Source organism: Chroicocephalus ridibundus, chromosome 1 (genome assembly GCF_963924245.1).
Source record: "Chroicocephalus ridibundus chromosome 1, bChrRid1.1, whole genome shotgun sequence".
NCBI lineage: Eukaryota > Metazoa > Chordata > Aves > Charadriiformes > Laridae > Chroicocephalus > Chroicocephalus ridibundus.
This window is the reverse complement of record NC_086284.1, coordinates 30,869,788-30,895,399: the sequence shown is the minus strand read 5'-3', so window position 1 is coordinate 30,895,399 and position 25,612 is coordinate 30,869,788. Positions and strand designations below refer to the sequence as shown.

Below are 25,612 nucleotides of genomic sequence, written 5' to 3'. Positions count from 1 at the left end.
CATGAGTTCGATGCAAAGAAATCAAACACTCACCTTGCAGCTCTGCTTCAGGCGGGCTACCGATCCCATCCTTCCACAGGATGGCAGTGTCATACACAAAAGTCAGCCGGAGCTCTGACTGTAAGTCGAAATGCTGCCAGCCTCCTACACCCACCGGAGAGTGGAAAACATACGAGACGTACAAGGGGACTCTCAGCGTGACATAGGACTGTACTAGGTTGAGAACCTATAAAAACCAAAATTATGTCTTTGGGTTAGTGGTCATGAAAGGCAGCACTGTACAGGTAAACCTAATGCAAGAGAAAGAGAAGACAGAACTTGAAATAAATATTGTGACTGAATCAATTTATCTCAGTTTGCAAATTACAGATGAAGTGCAAAACTCCACATTTCAATGGATTTCAGCTGAGCTTAAATCCTTTCAAGTTGCATTTTGGTATTTCAAACTGAACATGCGTTCTGATAAAACATAACCCCTCAATTTTGACTCATTTTTGTTTAGGCTTTTTAAGTACATAAACAACATGGCTACAATTGAAGGCTTTAGAAATCTTTCAAATATCATTTTGCATTTTCTCTACCCTTACGCCTTAACCAACTCTTTTGTTTATATTCTTATGTTACTATCCTGTAAGAAGCTCTTGTGGAAGACCCTGAATCTGCTCAGATGTCATCGCAAGACTGAATCCTTGGACTGTACGTAATCCGTCTCTGGAACTATTTCTTCCCTTGGGCATGGATAGTAGCTAACATATTGCATGCAAACATGCAAATCATACCGTTTATCACTCTCTGGAAGAACTAAAAATAGTATGCAGGTTGATATAGCTTTAAAAGTAGATCCTTTATGCATATGTTGTACAAAAATAGCACTGCATTTCATTATTATCTTTCAGGGAATTACATATTCTGTACATACATTCTGATGAAAAAAGGCAAGAAGAACAGTATCAGTAAACTGTCACCTCTTAAGATAGATCTTACATGATGCACAGATCCAAACCTCTCTGAAATGACTTTGCATTTATGCTTTGTTACAAATAATTTTTCATTCACCCCTCTCTGATTAGAAATGTGCAATCCAGATCCTTTTGGAACACTCTGGATTTTCTTACAAAGACGCAGAAGGAAAGGCATTGACATCATCTCCCAATGGGAAACTTTTCAAAGGCACAAATGCTGCTGAACACCCATTTGCTTCCAATAGAAATTGCATAGGTAAATTTGTACATCTGAACATTTCCCTAGAGCGATTACCTTACAAGCTTTTAAATAGTGTTTTGCTCTACTAAAAAACCCCAACAGTCAAAGATCTTTACAAGCCGTGTAAAAACCAAACTGTTTCTGGGCTCACCCAATGACATGTCAGGGGCCTGAATGTCCATTACCTTACAGCTGCTTTACATTTCCAAATGCCAGACAAAAATTTTAGCCGTACTATGAAACCACAAATTTACTGCCTGCACTGGCTAAATTCGCTGAACTAATTAAGGAGTTCATTACGGCAAATGTTCATAGTTGTTGCCACAACCCACTTTCACGCAGGATGCTCCTTGATCTACACACTATGCTCCAAAAACCCTTTCCACTTATGTTGTTTGCACCGTTCCATAAAATGTGCAAGCATTTAGACAGCAGACAGTCTGTAAACACACACGGTATCATGCAGTAAAGCAGCCTAGCAAACAATATGAGATGCTACAGTTATAGATTATTTTATATCAATGCTTCTTTGTTGGTTTTACATAAATACAACGAAGAACTACTATTTGGAACAAAAAAAAAAGGATTTTCTTCTCTGTATGTATTGGATGACAAATTGAAGTCAGACAAAAATATTATTTTTTAGTCCTATTTAATTTGCAATTTTATCTTTGGGATACCTGCATGGATATCTGAGCAATTATTTCAGACACAGATTTGCTAAATTATTCCAAATAACAACACAGAATTCTCACTTCTACAAAAAAAAAGAAATATATATAGCTGTGATGCAACTCTACAGTGCATCATGGTTTGCCTTTGATTCAGGAGTAACCTTGAACGTTTATCATTTCTGGAACAGTATCAAGAACTGAATACATTTGGTAGCACAACAAATATGTTACTATTGAAAAGTCATCTCAGACAGACTATGCTGGCTTTTCTGTGTGTGTTTTTGTTCCACACCTGCATGTTGTACACTAAGAATTAGACATTGAGGTCGAAGATCTGAAATTCAGTTTGCCTGTGAGGAAGAGACAAAGATGATGATTTAACGTATGTCCATTATCCTCTTGAAAAGCAGCATACACAATGCTTATTGATAACATAGAGGAGGACTGGAATATCACACAGGGAGAATGTAATGACCTTGAGGACTAGAACAACAGAAGTGAGATTAAATTTTATAGCATAAAGTAGAATGTAATAGAACCTAGTGACAGGGATTTTTGGTAGAAATGAAAGACATTGGTTAGAAACGACAGAGGGGAAAAAAGATTTTGGTATGTGAGTTGATCACATCATAGCTATGACCTTCCTACCCTTTCCATGCCATATGATCCTAAGATAAACTAAGGAATGGGGTGGAAATTAGAAGCATGCATGCCATTATACAGAGCACTAGTGAGAGCTTATCTGGAATAGCTTTGATCATCCATGCTTGAAAAAGCCTGATTTGCATTGTAGACTGTAGAGAAAGAAATAACATAATCACAGGAATGGCAAAACTATCTGATGAGAAGAGACTAAAATAGCCAGGTTGTTTAGCCTAGTACAACAAAGGCTGAGGCAAGAATGCTGTCTATACACGTCAGGAGATGAACAGCGGAGACAGGCCACTGATGATGAAGGACGGAGCTGACATGGGAAAAAACGGGCATAACATGGCCATGACAAATACAGCCTAGAAATCAGAAGAATTTCAAGCCCTCATTGTGGTGGCATTCAACAAGAGAAGTGAGGCCATGAAATCCTATTAGTCTTTCGATTAAGTTTACTAGTGTTGGAACCACATTATAGAGAGAGTTAAGACAGTGGCCTGGACTGGGTGATCCACAAAACCCCTTCTAGTTCACTATCTTATGCCACTTCAGTTAAAAAAACCCAACAACTTCTTTCAAAGCTTTTCTTGATTTTTAAGTACAAGATAGCATCGGCTCTTCAGGTACCCTGTACACAAAGTAATCCATTAATGGTGTTTGTAAACCACATTTTAGCGTTTTCTTGTGTCCTTTCAATGGGAGCATAGTGTTAGTGAGCTTGACTCATTTGTGCTAGTGGAAATCTAGTAGGATCCCTTCTGGAGATGAAACACTACTCCTTTGCCATACACTACCACTGCTCTGTGGGAAAATCTGAAACCATAGTGCTAAAGAATTGTCTTCATTTCTAGGACCCTAGAATTTAGAAGTTTCTTCTCTTTCAGCGAAACCCATAACAGATGTCAGGGCAGTAGGGCTGAGTGCCCCAGCCTGGGAATTTATTCACGTACTTATGAATATCTATGTGCTTCCACCAGTATAGCTGCCCCTATGTGTGATTCATGGCACGTAAGGAGAGGAAGGAGTTCTTGCTAAACCAGCTGATGGAGTTTTTATGCACACAAACCCTTCCTCAGGCACTCACGGTCTTGCAGGTGTGGAGGAAAACCTACAGTACTGATAGCCAAAGAATTACTGAATAAATACTTCTATCTCTCCTAACACTAAATTAAAACTTACAAGGATCTCTTATTTCTTGCTGAGAACGAAAATGCCACAAGGGGAAAATTACTCTTCAGTAGGCAGAACAGAAAAATCTCAAGGCATATGAGGGGATCTTTTTGATATAATAAAAATTAGAAAAAAAAAAAAAAGAGGACATTAACTGCAGAGGAAAACTGTGTCTGAGTAAGCGAGCAGAACCCCCCAACAAAAGAATCAATGCAATGTGTAACACAGATGGAAGAGTCTTCTCTAGCCCCCTTAATAATCCCATTTAGGCAAACATAAGAAAACATTCTTTCCATTGAGTTATCTTTATTTCCCCGCACTGACTGCAAAGCCTATTGAAAGTAGCCAGCTGTTCATATTTTATCTCAATGTGACACTGATGAAACCAAACCAGTAACTTAGAGCTGTGTTAAGTGTAGGATCAGCTTAACTGCTGCGGAGAGACAGAACAGGTGCACTACGTGTCTATGCATCCAATGCACAGGAAATTTTAGCAGTTGTATTGAACAACTTATATTCATTAACATTAGTTTTATACAACAATAAATGTAGGATCATACACAAGGTGAGACTTTTAGCTTTGTGATACCAGGAGAGAAATACAGACTGGAGCCACACCTGAGCTGAATTGGGGAAATTGTGTCTAATAGTCTGTGGCAATGCCAGGTCTGGAGAACCTGAGAAGGTGGAAGACAAAAATTGTTTCAAGCAGGGGACAGACTTACAGTTAGTATCTGAAAAAAATTTAGATCACATGTCATTCCAACAGTGCATCTAAAAATTCATGTGTGTGAGGGAAGAACACAATTTATACTAGACATTGATATAAGAAGGAGAGGTTCATACATTTTCTTTGCAAGACAAATTATCACAGAGCATAAGTTCTATTTTTGAACACTGGCAATTCCCATTTAGAGACTTAGGAAATATTAATGGGAGTTTCTATAGGTGTTCTTCTTTTGTTCCCTTTTCTGATGCAAACTGTCAAACTTCATTAAGTAAAAAAAAATAAATAATTAGTTTGAGAATCTGTCATGTAACAAGTGAGAATATTGAAAAAAAATATTTTCAGTTAAGGCTTTCCGGTATGGACTCTGTTCTACATTTATACTGTATTTTATTTATCTGGCTTACATTTCCAGAGGGCAGAACTTGGCAATGTGTGTGCCTGCACTGTTAGCAGTGATAAAATCAGAATTAGAAATAACACAAGTTCATGTTTCATATTGCATCTCCCAATGAAACAAACTTTTCATGAAAACTGCATTTTTGTTCTCCAAAATACCCTAAGCCTCATTTTCTACTGCATTTACTCACTCTGCCTGCGAATTTGAGTCACACAAGCTTCACAATGTTATCTATTAACTATTTACACAATAACAATATGGTAAAGCTAGGATTTGGCCCCCAGAAGGCATGCAGCCAGGTAGGTCACAGGTGAAATGCAAAGCAGGTTTGTTTAAAGAAGTCTGAATGGAGAGGAGAATGCAATACAGCCTTGAAATGCCAGCTCCTTGAAATGTTTAACTTCTGAGTTTGTTACACAGCTGCTGCATTAACTTTATAGTACAGTTTTTTCTTCACAGCACTTACTAAATGCATGTGTTTGCAGCTGGAGAAAAAAAAAGGTTTGAATGTTAGTGAGCTTCCATGTCACGGGAATACAAGTTGCAGGGTTTTCTTAAACTTAATTGTGGCTGCTGAACTGAACATAAAAATCTGAAAATAGACCTTTCTGTCTATTTGCATTTTAGAGCATCTAATGAGATATTCAGAAAAGCTGCATTTTCCCCTTAAAGTATGATTTTGGTAAAAATTTAACGAGTAAAGCTGGAAATATGCTGTTTCTGTGTAAGAAAAAACCTCTGCAAGCTGCCTCATATAAGCTGTGGCAATACATTAGTGGTTTTAAAACCTCTTTTCAGGTGGGATTTCCAAACACCTCACTGCCATAACATGTGTAGCATAAGTGTCAACTGAAGAGAGACGTTTTCAGTTTTGGCCAGAAATAACAGTTTTTGATAGAGAACAAAACAAACTATTCAGCTGTACTCAATTACAGTAGCTTCAAGGTATCAATCCATACTTTCAAGTATTTTAATACATGTTCTTCACCTTCTTGTTTCTGTCAAAGACTTGCTTAACTACTTGTTGTTAATAAAATTTGTTTGAATGGTAATTTCCTTGCTTCCCTGTGCCAAGTCTGGCAACGGACTGGAACTAAGGAAAGCAACATCCACATATAAATACTTGGCCAGAACCACACAGAAGCCTTCAGATGCCAAACTGTCTGGCTACAGCAAACAGTTGTAACAGCAGGAAATGAGACCAAATGATACTTCACCGTCTATCAAGTAAGTCTAGGCCAACACTTCAATATATACTTTATTAAAGGATAGTCACTTGCTTGGTTTTCACTGTTTCACCTCTTAACTTCAAGAGTATCTGTCATTGTTCTAGCACCTGCGTCTTGAGAACACGAGATGTCTGTACTACTTGACTCTCACAATGAGTAACGTCCAGGAAGTAAAGTCCAACCTTTGTTACTTACCTGAAAATACAGGAAGACAGCCCTCAGGTAAGTGAGTTCCACCTTTTTAAGGCCTATACATATCCAAAGACAGATATTTAATTTTAGGCTATGACTGCATGTTGTCCAGAAGAAAACCATTGCTGCTAATCATCAAAGCTGACCTTAACTTTAACCAGAACAGAGCTATAATCTAAATGAATTAGCTCAATATAAAGAGGAGCAGGTCTTTATTTTTAAATATAAGTTCCTTGATCTGCATATCTAAATCCATATTTAGATACATAAATGCCTGATTTTTCAGATGTGATGAATATAGGCAGACCCCAGGAACAAAGCGTCAAGCTGTATACTGAAAGGAGGGCTGCATCTAACTCACGCAGGGTTTGCTCATGCACAGAGTAATTGAGAAAGAGAATGGGTCACAAGCAAAAGGCCTCAAAGGAGAAAAAAAAAAAAAAGAAAAGAAAACTAAGACCTTCTCTGTATGTATTATGATAGTTCATGAGTTCATGGGAACTGGCTAAGACAGCTGCAGCCTGCAGCAAACGCTAGGAGCACTGCCAGAAGAACTACACCAGCTGCAGGTCTCCCACCTCACTTCTTGCTGACTGAAGCTCATCTTCTTCCCCTACCCTAGGAGGAGCTCCCATAACGCAAAGGTCCACATCATGCAAGATATTGTCAGTTGAGTTTGTGAAATCTCTCTGTCTGAATCAACAGTGCTATCTTTGTTTGACCATACAGGTACTGGAGAGCTAGAATCAAGAAACAGAATTTTGAGCTTAAAGATCTAGCCAAAATATCTGGTAAATTCAAGCTATTAAATTTGCAGCGGTAGCAGGATGTGGTAAGAGTGTTTTTGTTACTTATCTGTTCTGTCTGTATAATAGAACTTAAGCTTCCTTTGTGTGCTAAAAAACATGGTGAAAACCATAGCTGCCAGCTTTCCTCTCACAGTAGAGGATTATTAATTGTTCACTGAAGGAGAAAAAAACAACAATGGTGACAACCACAGAGGTAGGGCACTGACTGCCTCCCCTCTCAGCTGGAGGGGGTCATGTGAAGATAAAGACCAAACTTGGAGAAGAATTAAATGGAGGTGGGGGAAACAGGGAGGGCAGTGAAGCGCATACTGGCTATGGGGCGATGCTTCACTGCTAGAAGTAATTCAGCTTGATATTTCACTTAACACACTGTAACCTTTTAGCCACAACCTATGAGGCACTAAAGGATGACTTCAGCTGCAGTTTCATAGCTCTCATAGCTCATGTTCATTCCTCTCTGCCTTTAAATGAGGGTTCTTACCTAAAGTACATAAGGGTTCCGGAGCTTAAGGCAAGTACAGCTCTCTTCCTCGGCCACATTACCATTTACGCACGTCCTCCACAACCGAACATGCAGGTTCTTTTCATTCATTAAAATATAGGAATACTGCTCATTTTCTCTTCTGTTTATGTCCATATAGAAATATATAGGTTTTATTTAGACACACATTTGTCTAAACTAGCTATTCAGCCTTTTCTCTGAAGGACACAGAAGTATTTAAAATGGAAAGGATCCAAACCAGCTCTTTCTTCATCTTCACTGTGGGAGAAGTGGCTTGCACTGGTCAGAGGATCAGAGGACAGCTGCTTGGCAGCTGTGTGGGATTGTGTGCTTATGATCGCGTTGTGTGCGAAATAATATATGGTCGCATATTGCATGGGCACAAGGAGATAATCAAAGGAATGATGAGTTGAAGAAATGAAATCATTCTAAGAACAGTGAAGACTGCTGTCATTTTTATCTTGTGGGAATGTGCAAGGTTTACATCCCACACTCGCATGCCTTCCCCTTCCCTCTGACAGGTTCATGGTTCCAGTGGAATGTACCTGTAGGAGGATCTGCTTGTAGCAGAGGGGCAACCTTAAGCAGATGCACTGACAGTGAGCTCTCAACATCAAGGCAGAGACCTTGAACTGGTCCCTGTAACAGACAAGGAACCAGGACAGATGACAGAGCACTGAGACGACATCTCCATCAAGGTCTTTGTATCTAAGAAGGCCAGAAGCTCCATTTTGTTCTGGTCTTAGACTTTACAAAGTATATAATCTCTAGTTAAAATGGCCAGAATGTCAGGAAGTTAACCAAAGGATAAAGAGAACCTGGTGCTATTTCTTGTCCTGTATGTCCATCCTGACTGTATGATCACCTGCGAAAACCCACAGAGTAAAGTGGACTTTAGGCATGTAAGTATTAAAAAAAAATAAAAATCAGCTTATCTGATTAGGTATCTATACATCCATTGGCACCCATGCTTTTAGTAGTGAAATAGCTTTGGTTTTGCACATGCCCATACGTTTCTTTGGGCAACAGCACACTTTTTTCTCATCTGTTAAGGCCTCATGTCATTTGGGACTGACAAAGTAAGAACTCGTGCATACAAGACTACTGAGGTCTGATAAGCAGATGGGTCCCTGGCAAAACGAACCTGTTAGAAAGCAGCGCAATTATGGCCATTTCACGCAGTGGCCTCATCGCTTCCACAGAGGCTCAACAGGTAAGGCTACTAAGGTGGAAAGAGGGTTAGCTTTACCACACAGTTATCATGCCATGGATGGACTTCTCTGATATGAGGTACTGCATTTCCAGTCCTTTTTCCAGCCTATAGGATTACTCCCCAAAGGGACTTTTCTGTGTCATAAAAGATCACTCTTCATAGCTACACCTTTTGTACTCCAGAGCCTGAGTGGGATCAGACAAGTTTATGCAGTAATTATACAAAGAAGACCTACAGTTTAACTTCACTGCCATTGCACCAGCAGAAATGCTGCACACTTTTGTTTCCACATTATTAAAGATCTCCAGAAATAATTTTCCAAAGGACACCTGAAGATCTCTCCAACCTCTTTGTTTTGACCCCCAACCACTTCTACATCTCTGTTCTTCAGCCATCCCATACTGGCAGCTTCTCTTTGCTTCCTGACCAAGGAATTTTCTTCTGGGTAATGCGAGACCATTATGCTGTCTGCACTGGCAGGTCTTGTTACACAGTGAGCAAGAGATCAGCAGAGCCAAGCAGCTGGTAGGACAGTGCAGTCCATTGTTATCAGCAGGAAGGCTCTTCACAGTTTTTTTAAACTCGATTTTAAGATACACCATGATTAATACTAAATAGCCCAGTACTACCAATGCCCTAAAAGCAATCCTTTAGAAGGCTTTGATTCTAAGAAAAGACTAAGGCGGCTCACGGTATAGTAAAAGTGTGATTGGTTTGTCCTACAATACTTCAAAACTGCATTGGGAGAAAATCACAGCAATTTTAATTCAAACTAAATCGTTCCCTTAATTTCAACCCGATAAGGATTTCACATGCAGCCTTCCAGTACTTAATGGACATTGACAGCTTTAAGGAATAAGCTGGCCTTAGGGGAAGCCTAAGAAAAAACCCAACACTTTTCAACTAAATTAATTCTAAACCCACTTATTTCTAGCATAGATGCATTATAAGGGAAATCTTTCATTTTAAGAACACAGTACAAAATCAAGTTACAGTTTCGTACCTGTCCATCTGTCCCAATGGTGCCTCCACAATCTGTAAGGAGCTCAGACATGTCATAATAGCTAACAAATTCCCATAGACAGGCTTCCAGATTCAGATTGCGGTAGAAGCGTAAGGTTTTGAAGCCTCTAATTGTTGGGCTGTATTGATAGGGAATGGTCTCTCCAATCACATCTGGATTTTTGGTAGCATCAGTCAAGAAACCATGGTGGGTCTTCACTTCTGTGTAATCCAACAGGTTGGAGCATTTATGGTTTCCAACTCTAGTTCCATCAGGGCTAAGTGTCAGCTCAAAGTTGGAGAGCTCTCTTGTAGAAATAACAGGCAGCATGCCTAAAAAAAATTATTTTCCATCACTATCATTAAATTTCAGTGGTTAGAGTTGCTTAATTTAGACAAAGTTTGTTAAACATTAAGCATGTTATGCAGTGCTTCTGTATTTTGTACTTACAGTAATTAACGTAGTTTAGAATTCAAAGAAAGATGATATGCTAAGTGTGTATGAGAATGTTATCCACAATAATTACGCCTTTATACTATGAAATGCCAAATAAAATACTTCTGAATCTTCAACGTGTTTTTCAGTCATGATTTTTTGTGGATTTTTTTTCAGAAGCAGATAGTAATTAAATGGCTTTATATTTTTTTAATAAATAAATTCTTCCTTGGTGTATTTGTATGGGCTCCAAAGGAGTTTTACAAAGTGTAGGTCCAGCCCAATTTAGGTAAACTATGCAATTAATGTGGAAACAATCTTTGCATCAAAGACTATGTATCAATACAGTATTTTATGCACCTTATTGCAAACCGCCTTCTACATTCATCACATTGTTCACTGGTCCCACATTTTAAAAGACTATATTATGATTTTGGATATTTAAAATAACATTAAAAAAAATAGCTCAGATACCATCAATATGTGGCATTGTAACTGTCAATTTGATGAGATTGGTATAATCGGGATCTTCTGGGCCAGTATAGCGCAATTTGGCAGAGAATGGTTCTGCTCCAACTACTCCTGACATACGAGGTTGACAAAGACCTAATGGAAAAAAGAGAAAGAAATTTACTTTATGTCCAGAGTAAGTAATCTATACTTTCCCTTGCACTATTTTTAGATGCAGTTCTTTCCACTATCTAAGTTTCCAAAACCAGAAGAATTTTCTGGAATGACGAGTAAGTGCTTTGGGCAGCATTTATGAGAGTTCATGTTTGAATAGGAATTTATGCAGAAGAGGAATCAAACAGAAATCATTACTTGATCAACTGGATCACATTTTAAAACCAGGTGATGATACTGCACCTGTACATTTGCAGTTGTATGCGTCAACCATACTCACAGAGTTGAGTGTGAAGTGCCATACTTTCTTATAGAGGTCCTTAGAGATACTCTTTAATTCTTCCCACCCCCTTAAACACATCCATAGCTTTACAGAGGGTACCTGATGAGTGTTCAGGTGGTTTTGGCACTGTAGGGAGGTGTGGACCTATATATGCTTTCACAGGACTCTATGAGCCTCCTGTTCCATTAGTGACCAAAATGTAATTAGAGTAATTGTGTCATGAACTACTTTTAGTTGGAAAGGAGCTCTAGAAATACTGTGGTCAAAGCAGAGCCAGCTTCAAAGTTACATCAGGTTGCTCAGGGCCTTGTTCAGCTGGGTTTTTAATTTCTCCAGGAATGGAGAATCTATAACTTCTTGAGGCAACCCATTCCACGGTTAGTTCAACCTGTTCCAGTAATAGACCCGGTTTGTAAAATCAGAAGATTAGATTTGTAATCATATAATCCGAGAGATATGCAACTTCCAGTTGTGTGGTTCAGTGCAGACGTGTCTGCATTCTGTCCACAAACATCATAGCACATTGTCATGTGATGGCCAAAGGATCACAAGACCCTCTGAGAAAGAAACCAGCAGAAGTGGAAAATCAGAACAGTTCCCTTTGCCCATGTTCAGCTCTTTGCTCATTCCTGGGGATTACAAGAAAAGAGCAGGCAGGGCCCTCCTCTTGGAGAATTTATTGGTTCTGGTGGACCTCATCTGGCTCAATGGCTCCAAGTTGGAAACTTCTGGCATGACACGATAGTTTTGTCGTTTTCTCCTCAAATGCACGTATGATGTGCTGAAGAGGCTACATACAATTTTTTGCACAATCTGACTTTTGAAAATTTGGTCTATGCATTGGAGGTAAGCATCCTCGAAGTTGAAAATATTTAGGATTTTGGCAGGTTACTCTGATCACTGAACTTCTTTCAAAATAGCATCGAACAATTCCCTTTATGTTGTACATGATCATCAGCATTATTGGCTTCCACACCGCAAGTCAGCTCAGGTACTGGAAGTAATACATGCATGATCATCAGTCCTGAGCTTCAGCTAATTAGCCCTGCTGATTTCTAAAGTGTAATACAAATAACGCGTAACAACACTAACATAGCCAGCCCGTTTCACACAATCAGACTAGCTCACCCAGGACAAGGTTGTCTGCTTCCAACAAGCACTAAACTGCACCTTGTAGACAATACCCTTAGACAGAGTCCTCTTCAGGGTGCAGGATTCCTGATAGTGCAAACAAAGGCGACTAGAGCCTACAGTCAAAGTGTGCAATAAAGGACAGGGGCAAACAGAAATTCCATTCATTAAGCTTCCTAAAGCCCTAACTTAGTTTTAACTAAAATATTTAGTTGAAAAGGCCAAGGAAATTAAAATGATATTGCAAATTACTAATCATGTAATTTATTATCTACTGTAAGATCTCATAAAAACCAGAAGAGTTAACGTAGCTACAAAAGCAGCAGAGATGACACAAAGAATGCAAAATGGCTGCATAAGGGTAATAAAATACAATGTTTTGTAATCTACCTTGATTGTTATTAATTACCCATTCTCTATATTATAAAATAAACAAAAGTATCTGTGATTTCATCAGACTGTATGTGTGTGCATGTCAGTTCTCCACCTCTGCTTCCTAACGATATCCAGTATGAGTTTCACAAAGAGTTGGCTGGGCAAAGGAGGCAGACTACAGTAACTCTGCTGGCTGAGAGAATACAGCATCAGTGCGGTATTGATTAGATATCAGAGAATCAGAGATCAACAAAGGGAGCATCAGAGAAAGAAGAAGGATGAATATTATGAATATCTCAACCATGAAAAATATTGCCTATGCCTTGTTATTGGACACCAGTTGCTTTAGTCAAGGAAGAAACTGATTCTCAGGTGTCCAGTGAGGCCTGAATGCCAAATGAAGCTTTTCTTCTGGCTAGGCATTTGTAATAGCACTCCTATGTCGATTCTCCAATGTGTAATAGGAGCTGAGATTGTACTACAACATTACTACAGTTGAATTCAAAAGCCAACAGAAACCAGGTTTCATTATTTCCAATGCACATCATATACTGTTCTCCTGAACATACAAGTTTGCTACGTGGGTAACTATTTAAAGACGTGGAGAACTAACAAAGATGAAAACCATTTTCTTTATACAATTCTCTTCTGTGTTAAACATAAGAGTTTTTGCACCATCTCTACGAACAACAGAAGAAAAACTGAGACACTATTATTAAAACACCCGATCTTGTCACCAGATTTTGTTAGGATGGAATTTGGGATCCAAAGGAGGTCTGAGGTTTTTGCAATAGGTGATGATGTCTTACCTTCTGATGTGCTTATGGTTACAATAGGGCTCATAAGCTCAAGACCCTCATTCCCATCTGAATTCACAGCACGAGCTGCACACTGGACACGAGAACCAGCTTGAAAGTAAATGGAGTCAAGCGTAATCATCTTGGAGGAAGTGAAGAAGGTATCGAAGTCAACCTCCTTCATGGGGCTAGTCACACCATCAGGACCAGTGGGTGCACTCACTAGCCACCGGTATCGTGTCAGAGTATTATTGATGTTCTCGCTGGCACATATCGAACCAGTCTTTTCAAAATCTTCATATTTAGGACTGCAAGCCTGCAAAACAAGGCAGATGTGTTGAAAATGTATTTGCTTCATGGCAAAGGAATTTGAATTTATCACGAGTCGCAAAATCACAGAACTGACCACCCCCGTAAATCTCTTAAATTACCTTATTTTGACAGGTGTGCTTTCAGCATTGCTATAGTAGATTTAAAAGGCAGGTCTAATTATGCTTATTGAATTAAAAAATATTATTTTAAAATATGGTTTATGGGTGAAAACCTAGCATAGTTATGAAGGCATAAACTACACTTCCACATGCTACTTTAACTTGAATTTCACCCTTTGATCTAATTCTGCAAGTATACTTTCCATTTCAAGATTTCTTTTGGGTTTATATTTAGGAGAACCATTCAAGACCTGATCCATTCCTGTGCATAACGAACAGTGTGAGAAATAAACTGAAGACGCAGGTGGATCAAAACCTTCCTCAATGCATATGCATATTCATATTCATGCAAACCTTTCAGTTGCAAAACTACAATGAAAGAAGCCTGTAGTACTTGAACAAACAGGACTCATTTTTCAGTCTGTGACACTCATTGAAAACAATGGCTCATCTGTTGTCTCCAGTGATTTTAACTCTGCAAATTAAGGCAAGACAATGCAGGAAATAGTAAGGTAATGAAATCACAGATATTGTGCGAGTATTAAACTGTTCTTAGTGATGAACACACGAAACATCTTTTTATGCTTTTTGTCCTCCTGAAAATTGATTTGCTATCCAGACAAATCAGACTAGCTCTTCGGACAGTTCTAGTTTAAACTCACGTGTGACTCACAACAATATGGATTGAGTGCCTAAAATCCAATTGCTCCTTTGAAAAACATTCTTCTACTGATTTTTTTTCATCTTTCCATAGAGATACTTACTGTGATACAGATGACAGGATAGCCAGCTATGGGACTGGTTCTGTCTTTGGCTCTAGAAATATCATCATATATCAAAAGGGATGCAACTTGAGGAACAGAGGGAAAGGTGACATCTGCCATGCTGTTCATTTCCTCAATGTAAACAATGGCCTTGGCTGTCTGACAAAGAAAAGTTCTCTGTGAACATTTAAATAAACAAGAGGGTTCAAGCTGGACCTTGAATATGTCTAGATTTGAAACATTGTCCCAAAATAAGTTCTGAAATCTCAGCTGTATGAGCTATTGAGAAGGGGTTGAAGCACTGGAAAATATATTGCAGACTACAAAAGTAAGAGCTAAAATGATTTTTTTCTTTTCAGAACACTGATGATACCAGACCCTATAATCTCTTGTGTCCCAGCTTTTTTGATCACTTCAGTATTCTGACAGAATGTGCACTGTATGCTTTAATGCCCGATGGAAATGGGGTGTTTGTCATAAGCAAAGGCTGTGTCTCTGCTGTCTGGCTACCTGGAGTCAGACTATATTTGGTGTGATACTAATGAAGGGGCCAAAGAAGAGTTTGAAGAACATTTTATGCAGAATGAGACGAATATACTGTTTATATTAGAAGTGTGTATTATGTTATAATGAGCTATGAGCCAGAAAGCAAAAAGGTCTGTTTACCAGATTTTGTTGCTGAGGACTTTGCATGAGTTTGTTACCTGTATTTCTGCGACCATGTTTTCATCAGGCTTCAGGTGAACAGTGAAGGCTTCTCTCATCTCCCTTACTCCATCAAAGAGAACTTCAATCTCCACAAAATGCTGTGTTTCACCCTCCTTAAACTCAATTTCTAAAAACATAATGAGACACTTAAAAATAAATCTGCTGTTCATAACAAGTTGTAATTCTAGGCCCAGCCATGAAAGACTGCAGTTAATACTTTTCCAATTACAGATGCTTATATTTAAACCTATTTGATACTTGAAATAAGAATAACGAATAGCAGTGGACACAGGTAGAAATCACTGAAAATGAGGCATTAGCATCATCAAAAGAGATCTGCAAAGACCAGGACATAGTCTAATAGAACTTTATATTTTGAAAATGAGCTGGACTAATTCTTACATAAATGTTGGTAACATATGTGAATGACTAAAAGACTGAAGAATTCTAAATAAAAAGTATTGTCAGTGATTACTAAAACAAAATGCATTTTAATACAATGGTGTATACTAAAAAAAAGGCACGAAGCTGGAGTTATGCAAAATTGGTTTGTATTTTGAAAAGCATCGTCTCTGAAAAAGCCTCTAAGGTCATTGGCAAAAGTTCAATCGTATCTGACAGAGTTAGAAGAGTACTGGGATTCTTGAATGTGGTAAATACTAAAGGAAGCAGAAGTACAGAAACTATTAAACATTTGTGCATGGAATGGGTGAGAGTGATACTAAAATAGTAAATGCATTTCTACTCTCTTTACTTTTTAAAGGATGTCAAATTAACTGAGGATAGCACAGAAAAGACTAATAGAAACTGAGGACCAGGAGACAAAAAAAGACTTGCAGGAAAAGATGTTCTGATTAGTATATTGAAACACCATCATAGACAAAAAATACCAGGTGCTAAAGAGCTCTGCATTCTAAAGGGACAGGTACAATAAGCAGTGGTGGATGAGAGATGAAATAAGGCACAGATGATAAGAAGCAATAGGGACTGATCGGTGAAGCAAAACACTATGAAACACTCGTCCTCTCCAGTGCCTTCCAATCAAGACTGGATGCCCTTTAGAAAGAATATACTTTCTCTAAGCAAAAGTTATTTGGCTCAATACAGAAGTAACTGGGGGAAACTGGTAGAATCTTGCAATCCACAGCGATTCTGATTAAGTATTCTAATGATCCTTCCAGCCTTAAGTGTTATTAAGCCATGAAAATATTCTTTGTGGTAATAAACACACTGTGTAAGAGCTAAGAATTTTACTGAATTCCAGTTTGTCACACTTCCTTCAGACAACCCAGTTAAGGATGTGGGGTTTGTGCCCATGGTTGAATAGGCAGGATCCCTAAACCCACAGATGTTCTGAAACCGGCGGGCAACTCCTGCAGATCACAGACCTTTCTCAAAGCCCAGAGCTGCTTCTTCTGCACTACCTTGAAAACTCTGCTCCCATGCCCTGTTGGTGCATAGCAGGGAGAGGGTAAGCAAGGCAATGTGTATAGGTAAAGTGTATAGGATAAGGATTAGCTGACACTAAAAACTCCTGTGGTTTTCAGGAGGAAAGGGCAAAACTCTGAAACGCAGGAGGCAAAGTGACTGGACTTAGAAAGATGTGGGCTGATAATTCTCTAATTGCAAACAATTTTTCTCTTCAAATAGCACTAGTGGGAAATGCCTCTTCCCTGGAATTTGGAGATGGCCCAATGTTGTTGCTGGATGTTCAAAAGTAAGTCTTCTCTTTCAGCTGGACACCAAAATAATTTATCCAAAACTGATAACACTTCCAAACTGTGAAAACACTCCAGCAATGAATGACTAATCTAAAAACACAGATTAGTATCATGCATTATCATATACTTTAGAAGAAAAAAAATGCATAGTGCTACAAACTCTATTAGTCATTCACTAAACCATGTGGGTGGGCTATTAATGGAAAGAAGTTTATCAACTAAGAAATTTCTCATTCTGTTGCACAACCTCTCTCCTCATCCATTACTAGTGAGGAGCAGTGGGCAGCGACTTGCTGAGATATAGAAAGAAAGCTTAATTATTATGAAAGTAGAAAAATAAACATAAATAGACATTAATTCCTACATAGAGCAAAAGCCATTAGCTTAATGAATCGCTTGGGAAACAACTACACAATGATATCCTATGAGTAAATGCTTCTGCAGAGTACTGGTATTACACTTTGCAAATGTTACTAAAGGTGGCACTCACAATTCTTCCGCAGTTATTTGAGCTACAGATATTTTTACAAGAGTCACAATTCTTTTGTAAATATCTTCACTGGTATCTAGAATTCCAAGAGCAATTTGGCAGTTGCATACCACATGGGATCATGTCCATACTGAATCTCAGTAGCAAAATGCATTAATGGATGTGGTTACAAAGTATTCTATTCATAAAGTTATTTCATTTTTCAAACATTATCATATGTTACAGTCATGAATAAAAACAAAAAGTAGGATGCGATAATCATCCGAATGATCCCACCTTCTGATATAGGATGATAGTCTTCTCCAGAAGTAGCAGATCCATCCTTTGTATGAACTCTCACAACAGAAACCTTGGAAGTGTCTCCCAGACGAAGCACTGGGATTTTTACAACTGCTACTTGCCTCACGTCCTTTGGTTCACTCACACTAAATTTTGTCTCACCAAACTTAATAATAGCCTCTGTAATTAGAAGAGAAATGTTTTTAGAGGACAGAAATGGGCTTCCAAAAGCCAATAACAACAAAATAATTTCTTACTGTCTGCATCATCCTGAATCTTTATCAGGGTCTCATTTTGTTCGCCAATAGAGGCACCAAAGGAAGAATCACTTCTTGGAGTGCCAAGAACCAGACGTAGTTCTTCCTCTTCTTCATGGAAAGTATCATCCATAAGCACCAGTGTGCAAGGCTTCTCCGTTTCACCTGCAATCATTCTGAAGGTAATATCATGCAGAACTTAGGTGTTCTTTGCTCTATTACAGCACTTCTCCTAGCTTGAGGGACCACATGTGGCTGCTTCTGGCCAAGGCATCCACCTCTACACCATGTAAGTTAATGAGTAATGACAATAGTGAAAGCAGAATTAGTAATCATTACCTTTCTATGGAAGCTCATGACTTAAGTGAAATGTGCCATTACAGGACTTCTTTAAGACAGGTTTCTATTTGGTACAGCCACTTCACATGCATTGTTCCTTTTGTTTTATCAAATGCTCCTTTTCAGTGACCTCCCACAGCATGTATTTTAGAAATACATACTTGCACGAGGAAGCAGTGTAATAAAACTTTCACTAATACTGATGGTAATTTTGTCCTAGAGTTTTTTATTTAAGAATTTCAGGCCTTTTTGAGACACTGTCCAACTGTGTGGACCTTCACTTGTATGATTCCATGTGATTCTAACGTCTTTTAAACTCCCACTGGAGTATCGCCTTAGAAATGCTTTGGAGTTGCAAAATGCTCACTGAGCACTCATAAATCAACGTGCCTAGACTTATGAGATATTCTGAGACTCTGGGAAAAAGGCCTTGTCTTTGGCCTTCTATCAGAGCAGCAAGTTATGAGTGGTCTGCAGAGCGTCTGGCTCCCAGCGTCAGACTCAGTGAGCTCATCATCATGACAATGACTCCTACGTCCCTTACAAAAGGAACAGCACAGGATATGAGAGAGATGAGGTCAATTTACAGTATTTTTTAAATATTATGCATGCAAAAATGATCAAGGCTCAAGATGAAGAACCAGATCAGGATGATGACTGCGTTCATTTTCTGAGGTATTTTTTTTCCCCCATAGAAAATAAATTATCCATTAGGAGGAGAAAAAAGAATCAAAATATTCATTCTGTTCATTGTTACACAGGAAATGTGAAAACTTTACTGAAACTGCTGCATCTTAAAGAGGCCTAAGAAGCTTATGGAAACAAGATATGATCCAAGTAGACCGTTTTGCTACTTGTGTTCATGGAGCAATGGTAGTGTGACACTCAAAAAAAAGAAGAAAGTCACTTCCTAAGCGGCCCAGATCCACTAATCCTAACAAGTTGGATTCTCTTTCCTGGTTGCATAGAAGCAATGGCAAAGGCATGGAGTAGATGACTGCACTAAAAGCTGAGGTCAGCTCTAAATAAAGATAAACTGGACAACTCACTTTACCAGAGGACTGTGATACATGTACATAGAAATATGAAGCTTGTCATTTTCTGTGATAAGGGCATACCAAGGGTTTCTTACTGATGACACAGCTTGTTTAGGGCTTGTAAAAAATATTATGTGTATGTAAACTGAAAAGACTAAAAGATTAAACTGTCTTCTGCACAAACAGAGGGAATCAGGCAATCTCCTTTTAAGGTAGTAACACCTGATTTATTTGTGATATGAGATAAGTACGTGATACTGGTGAACTACCTTAGGAAAGCCTCCCTGGGAAAAAATTCAAACAGAAATTAGAGTTATATACCTGTTGAAAGGTCTATTACTCATTTCAGTGCAAGTCAAATGTATTTATCAGAAATCCGCCTAACAAAGAGCAGAGCTTCTGAAGTTCCCTTTCTGACAGCAGGTCTGTGCTTCTGTTACTGTGTTACTCTGAACCTGCTTTTCCTACCATGGATCAAAAAGACTCTGGCACTCAGGCTGGACCTATGTGAAGATACGTCCCTTTAACTGCTATTGATTATCCTTCTAGATCAGAAGTGAAGTAAAAAGAGACATCATCTGTGTGCACTCTACTCACTGCATATGGAAAAAAATCATTGGTTTTTTGGTTGGTTGGCAGTCTTTTGGGCACTACTTTATGAAAAGACACAAATAAAACAAAACAACCAAAGCAAAGAAAGGCAAAACAAAACAAAACAAAACAAAACAAAACATAGTAGACTAAAGACTTCTAAAATAAGATCAAGAGCTTACCAGGAAGGAATGTGATGATGGAACTGTCAGTGTTAGGACGCTCTTCAAAGTCCATCATTACCTGAGCTGAACCTTGCCTTGTATAGCACCTCACAGTGGATGTGTATCGGATATCCCCACTCCTGTATATCATGGCAGAAATCTGTCCATCATTTTCATTGCCTATATATACAGATTCTTTAAACTGCATCTTAGGCACTGGGCAGAAAAACATAAAAAGCATGTGTAAAGTATAATTGCAAAAGTTACTGTATTTTCCCTCCGCTATTTCAAATTCAGTGATGTTACATTGCACCAGATATATAACATAAGCAACTAAGCAGCAAATGATTTAACAGATTGTCTATAGATAAAACATGTGTGATTCAAAAGGAGAAGTGCTGGCTGTGTATTGCAGTCATCCATCTCCTGCACAAATCTGAAAAGGCACAAAAAATTGTTACTCACAGTCAGAGACTGAGTCATTAATGAAGATGGTGGCCTTGCTGGGTTCTCCAAGAGCAGCATTCATGGGCATCCTTAGCACAAGCTCAAACTTCTCAGTTCCTTCTAATACTGGCTGCCCAAGGTCATCCAGAATTACCACACGAAATGTCTGCATATTGACTCCAGGGGAAAAATCCAAATTACGACTGATGCCTACATAATCTATTCCAGCTACCAATGAAAAGGAGAAAAAAAATATCAACTGAATAAACAGCATTACGTGCAATTAGAAATGAAAACATCTATCATTAGGCAGTTAATTTTAGGTAAATCTATTTTTTAAAATATAATTTTAAAATTTCCTAAATTTTGGCAGTCATGTAAAGCAAAAATATCTTTTGACCATCTAAGTTGAACTATACAATAAAACAAGTCGATATTAAGTCACTTTTTGTTTAGTGACACAAGTCACAAAATGGGGCTGAGTCTAGTCTGTTGTAAACCTACAGTTATTCCACTAAAACTAATAAAGTTTGTTGTAAGTAGGAAATGAAACTAAGTACAAAGCTTTGAGAGACACTCTAGAGAAGAAGCAACACTTTTTTTGGAAAGAAACTTCATATTATTCTGTAACTGAAGTTGGAAGTTTTGAGACTATTATGTAAAAAGGGAAGGAGAAAAGGCCAGTGTGGTGAGTGTTAAGGAAGAACTGCAATCAGAGGAGTTGTGTAAAACAGAATGAATGGAAACCAAAAGGATCAAATTCGTCTCAGACCAGTTTAGGTGGGGTCTGGCACCTTACTGTTAGAGACAGACTGCTCTGGCTTTGGCTTGCTTTTATGTTTTGGTTTTTTGTTTGTTTTAAGCAAAGCAAGCCAAGCCTTAACAAACTAATGAGAAGGAAGCAAACAAAACAAGTTACTGACTGAAACATGACACTGTGTCTTGGAACCAAAGCATTAAAGGTATCTAAGACTTCAGTAAAGGACTGAGTTTAAATGTTTATTTTTTGGGGGGGAATAAGCAGCAGAGCTGTTGAAACAAAGCTTTGGGGGAAACCGCTTCATTGAAATTGAAATAGGGTTTGGAATTCAGTGAATTTGACAACATTTGTCAAGATTAAAGGCCATTATCAGATGGGTACTTGGCTAGAGTCCCTGCTGTGCTACGCCAGAGCTAAGCCTCAATGCAGGATGTCAGGACTGCTCAGAGCAGCAGATCCACCACTGCACTGTGTAAGACCAAGAACCAGGTTCATGGCTTTGCAGGCAGCCACACGTGTCAGAGCTTCCAGGCTGTTGCAAAGAGAATAGAGAGTCCAAGAGCTGTGCCATTCCCAGTGTTGAATCCTAGAGATGCTGGCACAATGATTTAAGATTCTTACTGTAGGGAAATATGTTTTTTCCCCCCAGAAATAAAATAACTTAAATATTCAGGATGAGATAAAGACATCAGATCATATAAAGCAAGTTCAGAAATTAAGTAACCATGTATTCTTTTCAAACTTTGTAATTTTCTTTTTCATGAGAAATATGATGTTTATTATATATGTTTTATATGATACAAATTAAGTAATTATATATTTTTTCAAACTTCATAATTTTCTTTTTCATGAAAAATATGATGTTCATTATATATGTTTTATATGGTACACACAGACGATGTTTAGATACTCTTAAAATGACAGAGAAGTTTTACACAACTTTGCCTCACTGAAAATCAGGTGCAAAGATAAACTCTACTGTCCAGTTAGACTCAGGATAAGCATCTAAGGAAGACAATTTTTATGTTGTCTCTATATGAATGTGGCTTGTGAAAAAAAATAATAGAGTACGCTAACACTCAATTCTGCAGACAAAGGTTCTGTCAAAGCATCACTGAATCACACAGCTGTAGCAATCCTCTTGCTGAACAGGATACTAGATAATAATTTCTCATTGTCTACGGTAAAAATGACAGGAGCAAACTCTTCATGCTGTTAGTGATTATAACTCTGTGCCCAGAGTACGCTGTTGAGGCAGTAATCAGCTGCCTTTGTGGGACAGTGTTTTATATGAGTATCTGAAGGTATTTCTCTTAGTGCTGGACTTCACAGTTGTTCCTACTCCTGGTTTTTTGAGAGAAATTCTGTAGCTACTTAATTTGTCCTAAGAAGAAAGATCTGCTAAGAGCAAAAGACATATAAATTTCACCTTATGTAGCTGAATCTATAACAAGACCAAATGTACCAGCGTTTGTTGTTGAGATGTATCATGAAACTAGAAAAAACCAATAACTTACCCTCTGCAGTTATTGGTTCTGATTTGCGAGACCTCACTGTAACAGATGCAGCTTTAGACAGATCAGTTCCAGTCCTCCAGACACGTACTTCAACATAGCCAGCACTCTCGTCAACATAGTATTCATCGTTTCCAAAGTAGAATGCTGGTTCTGGTGAAAGAGGAATAATGCCCATAAATGCATCTTTACTTTATGTTGAAGGTAACAAGAGAGCATAAAATCCATGTTAGACAATGGAGAGCACTTCGCTCTTCTCAGTAAGTGAAATAAAGCTTTTTTTTTTTTAAGGTTTAGAATTTTTCTAGGTATTTTTGGCTTCTTTTAAGTATTGGTTTGCCTATTTTGGGACAGAAATTGTTACATATCAGCACTGTGCCCTTTTCCTTGCCTTCTACGTTTTCAACTTTGTGTGTCAGCAGGTATGAGTCTGTGTGCAAAACCAAATGTGTTATCTCATTAAACTTATTTCAGCTGGGTCCTGTGCACAAGCCAGAAAATTCCTTGCATTTTTCACTTTGGTGCAAACAGACAAAGGTGAATATAGATAATGAAACCTTAACTTGAATGTTCTCACAGATTCCTGTTGCTAAAACCAGACTGAAACTTGATATATAACTGAAGCTGCTTTTGGAAATGTTTTCCAGCTGACCAAAACTTAATTTTAGTTCCCCTGCATTTAGCATTTAAAACAAAATCAATCTTATTTCATGTAAACTGGGAGATGAATAGTCTTTTATCTTAATTTTTAAGTTCCACAGTTTATAAGAAAGAAGAGCAAAAAGCAAAGGAGGTTAAGTATTATCCCACTTAACAGACATATTTTTTATCCTCATTTTTTCCTCCCCTTTTCAGTTTTTCTACCCACAGTAATTTCACAAAGTAAACAGGCTTAAGAACACAGCCCAGCTTCATCCTGGATGTGTATCAGCTCCCCTTTGCTATCCCTTCCGTTCCTGTTTCAAACATACTAGGGTAAGCACACACAGCCAGTGCCTCAGTTTTCCCATTGCGTGGCAGAAATCATACCAACCTTTCCCAATGTCTGGGACGTAACTGGAAGACCTACACAAATTCTCCTTCCGTTTCATCACAATTTTCTTACGTTGCCTAGTGACAATTTATTATAATCGTGAGGTTACGATATCACAAATGTGCTTGAAAATACCATACAGCATATGGTCAACTCAAATTAAGTTGACAAAGACCAGAGTAATTAATCAGTGCTCTACCAGTGGCACTATGAATAGTTCCCCTTCATCAAGCACAGAAAAAAAGAAAACAAAATCAAAGGAAATTACTGGAAAAGTTTATAGTTCTACAGAGCTATGTCAAGCACGTAGAAAAGGTACAACTTACTCAATGGAGGAGACATAAATCCTTTTTAATGGTAAGCGGAAGTTGGTCCCATCATTTCCATGATTCAGCCAAATTTGTTTAAGAGTATATGCAAAATCTATGACTTCTATTACAGTGGAATAAATGTTTGGGAATTGAAGAACCTGTTTTGGACCACAGCTGAGCTCAATAAAGCCAAATATTGTGAAGACATTGTGTTATGAAGGTTTTGGAGAGGCTTGTAGAATAACCAGACAGGGAAAATGTTTATGTTTTTCTGAAGTACTTGAGGACAATCTGACCAACAACACAGCGTGTGGCAACAATCTCCTCTGTGGTGAATTGCTTATTTCTTTTTATAGAAAGCTGAACAATGTAAAATAGGATTTTAATTAAAACTAACCAGAAATAACATAAGTAGTTATTTAGTTATTACTAAGACAAACTTTTATCTGAGAAGGCAGAGGTTCCTAAGTATTTTGGAATCATATACATAAATTGCATTAATTAGAAGTTCTGAATAAACTTCTTTCCAGAATGAAAAACAAACTTGGCAAATGTCTAGCTCTGATAGATGAAAAAGGCTTTTAGTTCCAATTTAAGTTTTTTTTATTCAACATTAGGTGTATTTAAATATGTGTGTGTTTGTGTGCACAGACAGACACGCATCAATCTTACATTATTTGCCTACAGGCACTGAGTTATCGGTAGTTGCATTTATGTTTGGGGCCGCAAAGCTCTTTTCTGAAACATTTTTAATAGGTGAATAGGATACACTCTCTGGACCTTCTTGTATAACTACTAATAACTTTGATGAGAGTTCTACTAACAGGGATACTGCAGAACTGGATATTAGATCTGCAAAGAAATGTGCCATTTCAGACATACAATGATCTTAAATTTTCAAGACAGACAAAGGCTCACACAACCTCCAGAAGTTAAAAATACAGAATGTCTACTAAGAACAAATGGTTACAAATATGTCAATGGTAAAATCAAGGTATTATCAAATCTAATACATGTCATTTCTTAAACAAGTATTTTTAAAGTTTAGCACACTTTCCCAAATCTAATCTTGGTTTTATAATCCTGTTCTCTCTATAATGACGTCCTGGTAGTTCCAGAATTAGATGTGGACTTGGCCCCACCTCATTTTAAGCACGTAAGTGAGAGTTACTCACATTCACAGCCTGCTTGCTCTCAGTTTTCAAAGACAAGGACAGGCAATTCCAGGAGGTTTCCCAGCATAACCAGCATATAGAAAGAGAGGTGGAATGGCTCATCCACTGCAGTGAGTAAAATCTGAGGAGACCTGGAAGCATTCCCTTCTACTCACTGGCTCTACAGGGAACCTAGA

At 38.2% G+C, this 25,612-nt stretch overlaps 1 protein-coding gene across 2 annotated transcripts in view; it reads right to left on the bottom strand.

The window, feature by feature from the left end:
* FREM2 (FRAS1 related extracellular matrix 2) overlaps positions 1 to 25,612 on the bottom strand; it is a 138,788-nt gene that overhangs the window by 17,315 nt on the left and 95,861 nt on the right. Inside the window, exons 7-17 of one of the 2 annotated variants that reach the window (XM_063333222.1) lie at positions 22,921 to 23,070; positions 20,662 to 20,871; positions 20,215 to 20,412; positions 18,066 to 18,230; positions 17,806 to 17,988; positions 15,315 to 15,445; positions 14,611 to 14,769; positions 13,428 to 13,731; positions 10,680 to 10,811; positions 9,771 to 10,102; positions 34 to 226 (exon numbers count right to left, since the gene is read on the bottom strand). In XM_063333222.1, the coding sequence (XP_063189292.1) occupies positions 34 to 226; positions 9,771 to 10,102; positions 10,680 to 10,811; positions 13,428 to 13,731; positions 14,611 to 14,769; positions 15,315 to 15,445; positions 17,806 to 17,988; positions 18,066 to 18,230; positions 20,215 to 20,412; positions 20,662 to 20,871; positions 22,921 to 23,070 (2,157 nt within the window). Of the gene's footprint in view, positions 1 to 33; positions 227 to 9,770; positions 10,103 to 10,679; positions 10,812 to 13,427; positions 13,732 to 14,610; positions 14,770 to 15,314; positions 15,446 to 17,805; positions 17,989 to 18,065; positions 18,231 to 20,214; positions 20,413 to 20,661; positions 20,872 to 22,920; positions 23,071 to 25,612 lie in introns of those variants that run through there. The other variant, XM_063333233.1, reaches the window with a different exon arrangement.